The 14,473-nt window shown below is 37.6% G+C and overlaps 2 protein-coding genes and 1 long non-coding RNA gene across 4 annotated transcripts; 1 reads left to right on the top strand and 2 right to left on the bottom strand.

The window, feature by feature from the left end:
• Window positions 1-414: 414 nt before the first annotated feature.
• LOC140038612 (uncharacterized) lies at window positions 415-3,383 on the bottom strand. 2 transcript variants are annotated; one of them, XR_011842187.1, is made up of 4 exons: window positions 3,248-3,383; window positions 1,396-1,463; window positions 888-1,040; window positions 415-708 (listed from the first exon to the last, which is right to left on the bottom strand). It is a non-coding gene; the product is annotated as an uncharacterized lncRNA (long non-coding RNA). The 2 variants fall into 2 exon arrangements; XR_011842188.1 differs by lacking the exon at window positions 1,396-1,463.
• Window positions 3,384-7,373: 3,990 nt separating this feature from the next.
• LOC113737954 (putative disease resistance protein At1g58400) lies at window positions 7,374-9,827 on the top strand. Its single transcript, XM_027265088.1, has 2 exons — window positions 7,374-7,491; window positions 8,116-9,827. Exons 1-2 carry the CDS (start codon window positions 7,374-7,376, stop codon window positions 9,825-9,827), a joined length of 1,830 nt encoding a protein of 609 aa, XP_027120889.1.
• Window positions 9,828-11,177: 1,350 nt separating this feature from the next.
• Window positions 11,178-12,676, bottom strand: LOC113737953 (transcription factor MYB48-like). The gene is made up of 3 exons (XM_027265087.2): window positions 12,451-12,676; window positions 12,062-12,191; window positions 11,178-11,963 (listed from the first exon to the last, which is right to left on the bottom strand). Exons 1-3 carry the CDS (start codon window positions 12,605-12,607, stop codon window positions 11,450-11,452), a joined length of 801 nt encoding a protein of 266 aa, XP_027120888.1. The 5' UTR covers window positions 12,608-12,676; the 3' UTR covers window positions 11,178-11,449.
• Window positions 12,677-14,473: the final 1,797 nt, after the last annotated feature.

Genomic DNA, 14,473 nt, shown 5'->3' with positions numbered 1-14,473 from the left:
ATTTTAGTTTCTATCCATTATAATCATATTATCATTTCTATAAAATATTTATTCATATTACACCATGAATTCTTAAATGGAATTATTAATGATACTAATGAATTGGCTGGGAAAGAAGAGTTAAAAATCAAACGAAAACCTAGCTGAACACTATTCTTTATTGGTATGGTATCATGTCATTATGTTGTTCCTTTGAAAAGGGAGAAGAACCTAAATGCAGAGAATCCTATATTGGAATATAAACCAAGATTTCAGCTCCAGAATCAAAAACCTTACTCATGGTACAGAATTAGAACCATTGGTACATACAAGCACCCTAATCAAGCCTAGAGTGACTCAAATCCCTGCTTTAAATGTTGTCGGCCTCAATTGGATAAAAAATCTGGAACAATTTAATACATACAGAGGCAACTATAAGCCAAAATATAAAATATTGCTCAACAAAAACGAAAATCACATCTCCAAATGGAAAATGGTCCCAAAAATATCAGTTGCCCAGGTAGTAAATCATGGATACAAAAGGAAACATCTGTACAACACGTCACCAATGTTCATGTGAACGTTTTACAGGAAAAAACTTAGTGACCCGAGTTTTGAACAAATCTAGTTGGCCTGCACCTACAAATTCCCCAGGCCACGGCAAGTGGCAAGGTACTCAATCAGCCCTCCTTTTTTCCACTTCTAGATCACTTCCAAGGTTCAATGGTGCTGAAACACAACAGGAAAAATAAACATCTTAATACGTGATAGGATCTAGTTCTTTCTTAACTAACCAATGCTTTCTTTTTATTTTAACCTGCCACATGCGTTGATAACTCAGCAATGACACAATGGACATTGTGAATAGCCAGTAAATAAACCCTCAAAAAGGATTTATAATGACTTACCTTACTATCTATGTGACATACATACGGGCATGTTGGACAAAGAATCTGGCAGGGAGGTCCATATGCGGCAATTCATACTGCAATAACATCCTACAAGTCGGGCAAAATTCCATTGCAGTCTCTTTTAGGATAATCCACTATTTATGTATGTCTCTACAAAATTAAAACAAGGGGAAAAAAAGCATCTGAGTAACATAATATTAGCAAACAAACTTAATCTTCACTTGATTGTTTCATTCACAATTTAAAATAAATAAGTAATACATATGCAAGATGCGCAAAAATGAAGCACTAACACAGTGGCCATAAAGAAAGGAAAACAGAAGTATCTAGATTATTAGAAAAGAAAACAAACTCTTTGATTTGACTCAAAATGATGAGCATTTCATTCCTTTCTATTGTTTACCTTTCGACACACACGCTCTCTCCTTTCTCTTCTTTCTTCTCCCTAATCCCAGAAGAGTATATGCGCAACTGAATGAATATTTAAGATACTAGAGAACCTCACCTGCTGATTCATGAAGTCAGTCCTACATCTTGATGGACTCATCATGACTTTGATTGTTCTACATAGTACTGCAAGACACTTATTCAACAAATTCAGGATTTGTTCCAATAAGATTTTACCATCCAAAGCAACAAGCTAATGGCATTCAATGGATCAAGTATAGCATATTACTTGTACCAGTTAAGAAATGAGATAATTTCACCATCTAAATCAACTTGTACCGGTTAAAAACTTAAATATCTTAAAGAGTTCAGACCAAACCAGAACTCACAAACACACCGAGAGGGAACAACAAAGAAAGAAGAAAAGCAAATACTGCCATTGCACGTCCCCTTGTTCAGCTATCAAGATGCACAAGCAAAGGAGAAAAAACAAAAGGGCAACCTGTTTATGCCTTCCATTCTTCTAAATGACTAAGACAACAAATTATGGATCATTCAAAAAAGTTGCAACCTACATGTTTCAGAATCTTTAGAAAAAATGTAACCATGACTCTGGATGGTCGTATCAAGTCACAAAAGAAACTACTGGTAGAAGAAACCTGCAAATGATAATAAATAAAGGGAAACATAACCTTTTGGTCCTTCCTTTGTTTCTCTTTTCCCTTAAATTTTCATAGCTAGGAAGTTATGGAAGGATAAACCAAAAAAATATTCACCTACAGTAAAATCTGCATGTTTCGAGACTCCATTGAAATGGTTGGGAAAGCTTGCCATTGAAGACCTAGCTAGATCATTATGCAACTTAAATTATCCATCACAAAACTATTTAGCCAGTAAAAAGAAACGTCCGCACAGTATAATGATTTCAGCTTCTCTTGGCTCCATACAAGAGTGCTCAAGGCAGTTTTGTCTCGCGATGTAGGCCAACTTTGGTTAGTTAAAATTAGACACTATATACTTGCAAACAACAGAAGAGGGAAAAGCATACATACTAGGTTGCAAAGACTATAACAAGTGTAAAGCTTCAATAACCAAACTCAACATCGAATTACTCCAGTCAGCAAATTGAAAATTCCTACAATAAAGGAAAGAATCACAAACTCAAATTATATCTAAATATTGGATACTACAGAACAAAACAATAGGTAGCAAGGCGGCCTTCCAATTAATGGTACAACTACAAATATGAAAAACATCTTATCCTTAGCAACTCGAGAAGTCATACTAAAGATTCAAGCATGAGTTATAGCCTAGACTCTCCAAATTGAGAAGTGAAAATCTAGATCTGTGTGAAAAAACAAAATAGAATCGAGTATATTGTTCAGTTCAAGCAGAAAACATTTCTAAACAACTTGCAAACGTCTTAACAGCTTAACCTTTACCCCAATCCCAAAACATAAATCCTAAAATTTAAATTCTCTAGACAAGAAATCCCAACATTCAGTATTCATATCGCTCAGAGAAATCAATAACAACCATATACATTTAACAACAAATTTCTCAATAGAAAAACAAAATCAAACTCGAAGGACACCAATTGATTGATAATTTACAGAAAACTACTGAAGTTTCTTAATCTATCAATCAATTGATACAAAAACAATCGTGCAAGCTCAAGCCCTTACCTCAATAAGAATCGTCAAAAAAGGGGAGTGGAGCAATAAATTTTACCAGAATTCCTAGAGCTTCATATAATTATAGAAAAAGAAAACTAAAAACAAAAGAAGCATTTTTCAGAAAAAAAAAAATCCAAATTCCTCCGTGAAACTAGTGCCACAATTCTCAAGAATTATAGCAACAAAATTTAAAAAAAAATCGATAGAATCCTAGACTGGAGCAACCAATTTTATCAGGTTTTTTTGGAAAAAATTAAAAGATATTCAAGACAAAGCCCTAAATAAGAATCTTACCCAAGGCACCTTGCCAGAGTTGTAGATGGTTGCCATCAGAAATGATCATATTGTTGGTGATTTCTCAGTCTCTCCAATCTCCATTGCTCACTCTCTGTATCTTTAGCCGCAAAGTCTTTGTTTGTTTTTGTTAGAATGTGGGAGTAGGGAGCTTTATTGTAAAGTGCAAGAGCCGCTCATTTTAATGAAGGAAAATAACTTCAGTAAGTCAAAAGGGGAAGTTATTTTCCACCAAGTGAAGTAAAATATATTCCCTGTGTAAATCTTTTTCCAAGATAAAATGATTACCAAACACGGGAAAATTTGGAAAACATTTTCAGGAAAACATTTTACATCCAAACAAACACACCCTTAATTCCTCTTTTTTTTTATCAATTTCTAAAATTGCACCCAGTGTGTGCATCCTTCTCCTACTTTTGTTATAGAAACCGTGGCCATAGAAGTTACCAATTGGAAGGAAAGTGACACTCGCAGTCTAAAATTAGTCTTTGGTGCTCCAACAATGCTTTTAAATATTTTATGATATAATTGCCCTTAAGCGGCAAACAACCCTAGAATATCGGGCCTATTTGGAAGTCTAGTTTTTTAGCAAGTTTGTATTATACTAGTTTTTAACAACTTTTGCTACAGGAACCCCAAAAATTTATCAAAGTTTTTAACCTACACACTTAAAATATCCAAAATACAAAAAAAAAAAAAATTCCCTTCCCCTTTTCTTCTTCTTCCTCCCCCACCACCACCTTCGTTGCCGGCCACCACCTCCGGCGCCGGTTCCGGTGCCGATCACCTCTTCCGGTACCGGTCTTCTTTTTTTTTTTTCTTTTTTCCCTCTCCTCCTCTTCCTCCCCTGCCATCCTCTCTTCTGTCTTTTTTTTTCTCTCTGCGTCTCCCCCACTCCTCCCTCACAACCCTTCCCTTTCCCCTCTGGCCAATCTGATCGCGAGACCAGATTGCACCAGGGGAAAGTGAGGGTGGCGGGGGAAGGGGAAGAGAGGGGGAAAAGAAAAATTGCCCAAAAAAAATTATTTCACTGCTTTATCTGCCGGCAAGAGTAAGGAGAGGAATGGGGAGGAGAGGGAGAGGGAAAATGTGAAAAAAAAGAAAAAAATTAGAAATGCTGAGAAGCGGGAAGAGGAACAGGGGAGCGGGAAGGGGCAGAGGGGATGGCGGGACAGAGGAGAAAGGGGTAGAGAGGGGTGGTGGGGGAGAGGGGAGGAAAGGGATGGCGGCCCAAGGAGGGTGGCGGGCAGAGGGGAGAGGAAAGGGATGGTGGGGAAAGGGGAGGAAGGGGTGGCGGGGGAGGGAGAGGGAGGGGGGAGAGAAGAAAAGCAAAAAAAAAAAGTTTTATGTGTTTACAGAGGTAGTTTCGGGAGAGGGAACAGGGGAGGGGGTAGGGGAAGGGAGAAAAAGGGGGAAGGGAGGAAGGAAAAGAAAAAAGAAAGAAAGAAAGAAAGAAAAAGAAAAAGAAAAAAAAGTTTTTTCATCTTACAAAAGTTTTTCTACAATTTCTACAGTGATCTACAGTAAAATTTTATACAAACACCCAAAAAACTCACCTTCCAAACAGGCCCATCATTTGTTGGTCTCATTCTCCTTGAACAAATAACTGGCCCCATCAAGAGAACAACCCTAAGATAATTTGGAAAAGCTAAAAGGGTCTTAGAATAAAAGGTCACTTGGTGGCTGGGATGAGGAGATCAACTGATTGAACTCAACTGAAGGATGAGCATCCCGTCGGCCTCTGTATTAGTCAAAGACGTCGTTAATTTACTGCACGAGAAAGGAGAAAAATACTCGAGGACAGCAGCAAGCGATGAAATAAACGGGCTTGTTTTAGAACTATTTTTGCTCCAGAAATTAGTGGAAGAAATTGACAAGGAACAACGAATTCATGATTGGTTGACAGAAGTAGAGAAAACCTGTTATGATACGGAAGATTTAGTGTTCGAAAACCAAAGCAAGAATGCTGACTTTCTTTCTCTCGGAGCCATCAAAAGGTGGTTTTTCTCTGACATAGATGATGATTTTCTGGGGCAAATTTCCCTGCTCAGAAAAAGGATCAGACACCTGCTGGGAGTCGGGGAGCTTTTGTCACAGGGCCAGCAAAACAACAGGCCTCCCCTACCTTGTGGTTCACGCCAGAAGAAGGATTCAGTTGTTGTTGGATTAGTCAATGAGTTGGACTTCCTTTTGAATCGGATTCTTGAATCGAAATCGGATTCTTTTTCCCCCAACGTAATTTCCGTGATGGGCATTCGTGGTTTGGGGAAGACAACCCTTGTGAGAAGATTATATAACCATGAGTCATTGTATCGCCATTTTGAAGCTTTTGCCTGGGTTTCATTGGGCACTTCGGCACAGCGTGACTTTGACCAATTGTGGGGAGCTTTAGGTTCTATTCTTAAGCAACTTGTGATAGAGCAGTTATTTGGCACATTTTACATTGTCATCTTGTCCTAATTTTGGCTATTCACGGTGCTAAGAAAGGGAATTTCACTCATATTTGATATTTGTGTGAATTGTAAGTGGTTAGCATTAAAAATGGTATCTTGAGGTAAATTTCCAGAAGACCTTTCATTTCAGGGCGTGGTCACGCCAGACAAGGCGGACGCTACCGAAATGCCGGACCCCGGTCCACGTGAACCGCGAGGAGCACGGGATTAAAACTCCAAAAGGCTAGCTTTTGTTTCAGTCAATTGGGTCAGACGTGACTTGGCTCTTAGAGGCTTCAATTAAAAAAAGAAAAGAAAGGGCCAGATGTCGGGGGAATGAGAATGAGGAAACTAGGTCCACATGGACCAGCTACACGGGATAAAAACTCCAATGAAGAGAAGAGCTCTGCTCCGCGTGGATTTCCCCTGCGGCGCTATATAAGACAACAAAAAAGGGGACGCAGGGGGAGGATAGATTAGCTTTGATTTTCTTTTCGAGAGGGGTCAGACGATTGCAGACTTTTGTAGCTTTTCGGTTGTGACACTTTGACTCCTTGGTTTTTGTTTTGACTCTGCACAATTTACGTTAGCTTTTGTTCGTACACTTGCAGCTCCAAAGCAAAGACGAAGGCAGGGCCTTCTCTGTTGTTACTGCAATTAATTTCCCTTTCCCAATTCTTCGTCGAATAATTGAATGATTTCAATTAAATCACGCGGGATTGGCACGATGAGGAGCGGCTAATTTTCTTCTCTACCCAAAGGTTGACGCGAGGGCGCGGTCCATAATATCTGTGAGATCTAATCGAATCTTCATTAATTCTTCCAGTTTATTGCTATTCGTGCGTTTCCTGAATTAATTGTTCATGGGTATTTTATTAATTGAATATCAACGGCCGGGTATTTGATTTAATTTAATAGCCTACTGCCACGTTAATTAAATAGAATCCGTAATTGTTCATTTAGTTAACATCTCGTGGCAACCACCATAATTGGTTTTATGATGGGGAAACGCAAGATCTAATTTAAATAAACCCTCTTAGCGTGTTTATTGGTTAGGGTTGGGTTCTTCTAGTTTTAATGCAATTGGGTAATTAAATTCCTACGGTCGTACCTAGGGTTGTTATCTGGTTAGAGAAGCAGTCAATGGTCGTACCTTGACTGTCGAAAGAGTAAGGAAGAACTAGTTGTCAGAGCTTGTTGATAGCTATAACCAACCTAGTGATGAATGGACGAAATATCTTTGCATCGATGATCATTTAGCTGGACCGTGCCTGAGCAGTTGATCCTTTGGGTAGAATTTTATTAATTGCTATCTTTAGTAAATTGTGCTTTATAAGTTAGTTTTGAATTTAGTTTGCTTTATGTTTATTCTTATTTTCTTTATTTGCCTCCCATTGAAAATCCCCCAATTTCATTCTATTGATTTGGAAAGAAATAATTTCCTACCCGCTCCCTGTGGAATCGACCCTACTTGCCATTGTATGCAAAATTAATATTTTTATAGACAAATCTGGTATATCGGATCAAGCAAATTCTTCGGGAACAGGGTGAATCAAGTAACCCATTGCACACCTAGGGTCCCTGCTCCAGTACTTGGATTTGTTCTATAATTAACTGTGGTGGTAATTAGGACTTTTTAGTATTTATTATTGCACAGGTTCGGCACCTGTAAACTTGTACCGGCCGCCAACGAGATGTTGAGAAACTCTTCTATTATGGGCATCACCGTCAACATTCGCAACCTACTGGCTTTTGCAAAATGCTTAGTGGTTATTGATGATTTGTGGTTACTGGATTACCTAGACTGGCTAAGTAGTTTTTGAGGAATTAGGGAAACAGCTAGTAAATTAGTAGCCACCACTCGGTTTCAGGAATTAGCAACATCCAATCCATCGATTGAACTTTTCAAGTTAAGGCACCTGACTAAAGAGGAAAGTTTGGAGCTCCTTGTTCGCAGAGTATGAGTGAATATCCCTGAAGGTCAGTCAGTTGTGTCCGTTATCATTATTTTCATAAATTCTTGCCGTCATTTTTATGTTACGGAGACGTGCAATCGATTTTTTAGATGCTATGAAGTTTAAATTTTTGACATTATTTATCTGGATGTGTTTGCATTTTGATGTGCAACAAAAATGGGCTATCATACTTTTAGTTGTGGAAAAGATTCAAGTCTTTAATAACACAGTCCGGATTTTTCATTTGATGCTTTCCCAAATTCAGTTAAGATTTTGTTGCTATATTTTTATGGTTGGGGATTTTGTGGCCGTTTCTCAATGCATATTGTTTTGTTTCTTCTGAATTTTTATTAGTTATTCTCATGTTCTTTCTTGTATTTCCTTTCATGGTGTTATTTATTTGCAGCAATAGCTAAATTTTTCGTTGTCTGATTTGGAGGATTATGTCTGTTTGAATTAACTTCTCCCCCTTTGCTAACAGATCCGCAGTTGCACGGGATGCTAGAATTTATTGTGAAAAGATGCAAAGGCATACCGTTGGCCATTAATGTGCTTGGAAGCTTGTTGGCAACAAAGCAGACATCAGGTGAGTGGAAGGCAGCTCTTCGCGCTATGGAGTTGTCTAACGTCCATCAAGAAGATAGTTTGCAACTGTTAAAACTGAAAATTTTATCTTTATGTTATGATGACATGCCACACCATTTAAAGCTTTGTTTCCTTTATTTGGGCCTCTTCTCTGAGCAACCAAGCATAGAGGTGGAAACACTATACCAGCTGTGGATGGCTGAAGGCTTTGTACAACCGAACAACGAAGAATCTGCAATAACAATGATGGATGCAGCGGAGCAGTATCTGGATGAATTAGCAACCAGAGGTTTTGTTGAGGTTAATGAAGCTGAGGTTCCGAATATCAGACGGTTCAAATCTTGTCGTCTGCATAGCATGATGTTAGACTTGTGTCTTCACAAGGCCAAACAAGAAATATTTTCTGAGGTTATAAGATCATGTCAGAGAAACGAAATCAACAAGTCTCCCACTCCATTCGGCAACATACGTAGACTTTCCATGAACGTTGGTGGGGGTTATCAGAGTGAAGATGTAATGGCCGTCTTGCTGAAAAATGCTTACATGCATCTTGGTTATCTTAGGTCTCTTCTTCTCTTAAAATTACCCCGACGTTTGGAGTTTGTAGAGTTTTCGGAGTCAATAAACTTGAAGTTGTTCCTCTTGCTTAGAGTTTTAAGATTTGATGGTTTTGACCTACGAGAGAGCAAATTTGTTGGAGAAGTTGGGAAATTGACATCTTTGCGATACCTAAGCTTCAGAGACTGTCGCCTAAACAACCTGCCATTAAGTCTTGGTGAGTTGTTGAACTTGCAAACACTTGATTTGCGAGTAGTAATAGATCGGATGGTTACCATACCAAACATCATCTGGAAGTTAAAAAGGTTGCGGCATCTTTATTTGCCTTCGAAATTTAATGCTCGAGAGGATGATAAGTTGCGTTTGGATAGTTTGGTGAACTTGGAGACGCTTGAAAACTTTGATACCAGTGCATGCAGTACAACCGATCTTCTCTTCTTGACGAGTCTTCGGAACCTAACAGCATCTGTTAAAGGGAATGCTAAGTCCCTACAGGGCATCATCAAACGCATAAATATGAACCAGAATTGCTTATGCCAAACCTCTATTCATGTAAGACGTTTCGACGCATTTACTGCAGAAGAGAGAAATTTGTCAATGAGCCAACTACTTGAGTGTCCCTCCCTTCATACGTTGCAGATCAAGGGATGCATGAGCATACTACCACATATAATTTGTTACAGTCTCACTCGCATAGTTCTAAGCCGCTCTGCACTTGTCAATGATCCTATGGCAACTCTGGGGAGGTTTCCAAATTTATGGGACCTTGTTCTAGAAGACGGAGCTTTTTTGGGAAAACGGTTGACTTTTGCATCAGGGGCATTTGGTCAACTCAAACATCTTACACTCTCAAATTTGCCAAAGTTGGAGTTCTTGATTGAAGAAGAAGGATCAATGCCCAATCTTTGTACCTTGCAGGTCGAAGGATGTAACAACCTTAAAGAGCTTCCAATCAGACTTCAGGAATTGCAGGGTAAGAATTCTTTGCAACCATCAATGTTGAAACTTCATCCTTGTGAGGGGGCGCCAACTTTGTATTGGAGTACGTGACACCGGATTGATATTGCATACTCAGGTCCTCCTGCTGTACTCCTGAAGCTACACAAGGTAGCTTGTTGCCTACAGTCAAACAATGTTATACAGATAGTACAACGGATCTTCTGTCCTACTTTCTATGCTAGTTTCTATTCTATTTTTTATTATATTACTATTTCTCGTTCATGAACATCATATTTTAGTTTTTTTTTGTTTACTTAGGATTCAATAACTAATAATTGAGTAATACACAAAATTTAACAAACTCAAAAAATCAAAATGCATAAAAAATATTTTTTTATGAATTTCTGTCGTATTTTTTAATTTTCTATTATATATTACTTCTTTGATATTGTTGTATTTATTTCTAACTCAATTAATAGTTATTGAATTTTAAAAAAATTAAAAAGAACTAAAATATGATGTTTATGATGGAGAAACAGCAATATTATAAAAAGTGGAACAGAAAGTGGTACAGGAAATGAGACACAAGCTCCGTTGCGAACAGATAATTAGCTAAAGTACATGCTCTTCCTCCTTTTCTACCAGATTCGAAAGTCTAGTTAATTTGTAAATGTTCGTACTTCCCTGCCTTTGGTTGTAGAAAAGCAATTGCTACAGTCTGGAGTACAAGCCAAGCCTAATTAAGTCTATTAATTTGTTGGAGTAACGAATATCCTTTTGCTTTGAATTGAAATATTAGTTGGGAGATAACTGCTCCAGTATTTGCACCAGAGTGGACGTCATGACTAATTTAAAAGGACGAGACTTCCAGATGTTTACCTTATTCAGCCTTGGACTTGAAGAAAAAATAGAACCAAGAAAGTTTGATTGGTGTTTTGTTGCTTGCCAAGGCGCTTATGAGAAGTTTGTTGACCTGCTGTTCTAAGGATTATAGGTTGTGCAAAAATTTCCTAAAAAAGAATGTAGCCTGTGCAAAATCAAGATTTTTTTTTTCATGAAGAGAACAAGTAACAGGAAGGAAATTTGTGTTCTAACTTTTCGTGTACAAACAAATTTGTGGATCCATATTTTTGTAACATCATTGCCATGCGACGTGGATCAATCCTCATATCTTATGCCCATTTTTGAGTGCCCAGTACTGTGTATTCTGAAGTCATGGTAGCATCATCTCATCATTTTTTTGACAGAATTACCACTGATGTATTAGTTTTCAAAGTTGCGAGTGCTTTGGAACACAAAATAATTCGGTGGTTCAAATTATATTGATTTGAATAATTTAGTGGCTGTTTCGATTTTTTTTTTTTTTTTGCCAATTTTTAAAGAAACAAGAGTTAAAAGAAGCAATTGTACTTCAATTGCATACATAGGTTGCAGTCTTAGCTTTGGCTCTTAGACAATCACTTAATTGAAACTTATGCAAAATTTCTTCAATAGCGAGACTAATTTTACAGTCATGACTCATGAGATACAGCTGATTGAGCAGCTCGAAGTTCCAGCTCGTGGACATATCACCAAATGCCATACTAGACTGCATCAATGAAAACGTAAAAGTTTCCATAAAACCAAGAAACTCTTATGATCTCCTTACCTGAGAACCTTCTTTGGTTCATAATGACAAACTAGGAACAAAGCACTGGGAAATACAAGGCAGGAAAATTTTAAGGCTGGGTGTATCAGTAATAAGGGGTGGCTGCAGATGTACGCAGGGTAGCTCTGTTTGCCGAATTCGAGTAATATATGTTGCCACTGAATTCATCCATGTTCCATAAACCATCCCAGTTAATGTCCTGATCATGATTTGTTGCTTCTGGCAGAGCTGCGGAATTGTTGAACACTGAGTAGAGGAAGACTTGATGATGATCATCAATTGTATTGGGAAAGATAGTAGTTGCTGCTGCTGATGCATCTTGTTTCATCTGAGGCAGAGTTGGCACTCTGTTCTCATTTTCATCCAGTAACGACATAAGCCTCCTCATGTCAAATACTTGAGTTTGTTGTTGCTGTTGCTGTTGCTGTTGCTGCTGCAGCAGCTGTTGCTGCTGAAATTGTTGCCTTCTCAGAAGGCGTGCTTTTGATTTTTCTGAGTTATCAGACGAGACTTTTGCCTTTTTCTTGAAATGAGTCCTCCAGTAGTTCTTGATTTCATTGTCTGTTCTTCCTGGCAGGCTTCTAGCAATTGTCGACCACCTATATTTGTCAAGGATAGCCCACAAAATCAGCTGCTTATCCTAGACAATCTTCTTATGAAATTTCATTTCAAAAGCTTGTTATATCCAAATCCTCACCTGTTTCCCCACCTAGCATGGAGCTCTAGAATTACTTTTTCTTCATGAGGGGTTATTTGGCCCCTCTTGAGATCTGGCCTCAAGTAATTCACCCACCTCAATCTACAGCTTTTCCCATTTCTTTTCAATCCTGAACAGAACACCAAAATCAACCATCATCTGGTCATAAGCAGTGCTCTTTCTAATCGCAACACTCCCATGTATATGCATGCAAAATAAAATGCCAAGAATGAAGAATTCTAGCTTTACCCAAGTGGGATTTGACATGCATTAAAAATGCCAAAAAGACAGCAGGTTACAAGATTCTAGTTGGTGAAAAGTCGGTGAAGTAGTAGTACACGATACTAATAGAATTAGTAAGCAGGCAAGTTGCTTAGTATATTAGTTACCTGCAAGTCTAGCGACAGAGTTCCATCTGCCTTCACCATGCAACTTGACATATTCAATGAGTAATCTGTCTTCTTCAGCAGTCCAAGGACCCTTTCTCCACCCTTCCTCCATCACACCCCAAACCAATTGTTCTGCTGCCATCACTTCCCAAGACATGAAAAGCAAAAGCTAAAAAGGCTCTTGTTTAGTAGCTGTATTAGGTGTTCAGTTTGTCCTCAAAATTCTGTGACACAATGTGCTAGTGTTCGTTACATATATATATATATATATATCTGCACTTTGAACTATGATTCATCCCATCAGTCAGTCATCATGTCCTTTTCAAATCATCACTACTATCCTTCCGTCCTCGAGTGAGTAAGCCAAAGATGATCTCTGTCATGCCAATTTTATCCGCTAAAGTTACCAAACTGCCCTCATCCACTCCTGTTTGATGAGCATTATGATGTTTCCAAGTTTAATCTTTAAACATGCTCTGGTAACGTGTCAATAGCACTGTTCCAAAGCCTAGGTCAAGAAGATTAGTCAGGTGACCGTAAAGTCTTTATTTTCGCTCTGATGTCACCCTTATTCCTTATTTTCTTGTGAAAGAAAGAGGGAAAAAAATAAAACGAGTGCCAATAGCACTCTGATTAATATAAATCGTTGATCAAATTTGATTAGGATAATTGGGAATTTGTTTGACAAGGGGTGGTTAAGGGGTCTAAAACTTGCCAATCTATTTGGTGACAAGATTGGATTTCAAGAAAATCAGTGGAGTATATTTGTTGATGTTAAATATTCTTAAAGGATGAACTCAAATTGGCAAAATCAATGGCCACGTGTTGCCTAGGCCTTATAGATTTAGACACAAGGAAAGCCACAAAGCATTGTGTTTCTAATCCTAAGAAAATTAAAATATACGTGGGTGGATAATTCTTTAAGCTTGAAAGTTACTGGAGTCTCAATGGATGCGAAACAAGTGTGCGATTTGCTTACTTCTTAAGGAGATAGATGCATGAAAATCACCATCATATCTCGATTTTTTTAACTTTGTTGGATGCCATTTTAGGCTTTTAGCACATGAAATAGTCGAGTAACTATTGTCCTAGGACGTCACAAAGGGAACAGGTGGTGCTTGTGTGATGATTTTGGGGGAAGTGCTTTGGTGAGTAATGAAAATTACACACACAAAAAATCTCTACAACATTTTTTTTTCAAAAAAAAATAATAAAGAGAAGAGCCTAGACGAACAATGGAGTTTATGAAGTGTGTAAAACTTCCTTTAAAAAAAAATAAAGGATGATAAAAACTAGTTATGATCAATGGCAAGAGGGAATGTCTAAATCAATGACCCTCCATTTTAAATTCACATCCCCCTATTTTAGAACCACAATAAGTATAATTCTTAAAATTCGTGGTGTAAATATTTTAATGCATGAAATTTGTGAATTTAGAAGGGAATGGTTTGGATTAATCCCGTGTGTATAACACCATGAGTTGATAAATTCTCCAATGAAGTTTTTTTATAAAATCCTATTGGCTTTGTCTAATTCTCAACGCTAATAAAGGCCCTAATTGCAAAATCTAAAGCAGCTGATTATAGCCCCTACAAATCAATTAGAACTGCATTTTTTTTTTTGGTTTTATAAATCAATTGGATCTTCACGCTGAACTGCTCATTCATAGGTCAAAAATATCATCATTGGATTCCTAACATATAGTTATAGTTTTGCTAATTACATTTTACACCTTCAAATTTATAGTAATTGACATTTTGCATCTTTAACAATTATATTAGAACTATTAGACGGCGATACAGTAACACTGTCCTTAAAATTGCCACCGGACTTGAACTTTTTAATAACAAAAGTATGTTTAATAAAGCTAAACAAAAAATTATTCAATAAAGTGATCATTTTTTCTTCACTCTACCCTTTTAATTAACTATAATTAAGTACAGAGTGTTTAGCTTTTTATGTTCATTATTCGGCGCAAGATATAATTGAATCCAATTAATGATATTTTTAATAAAGGCATCAC

Source organism: Coffea arabica, chromosome 3e, assembly GCF_036785885.1.
Source record: "Coffea arabica cultivar ET-39 chromosome 3e, Coffea Arabica ET-39 HiFi, whole genome shotgun sequence".
In the NCBI taxonomy this organism is placed as follows: domain Eukaryota; kingdom Viridiplantae; phylum Streptophyta; class Magnoliopsida; order Gentianales; family Rubiaceae; genus Coffea; species Coffea arabica.
This window is presented reverse-complemented; position numbering and strand designations above follow the sequence as displayed.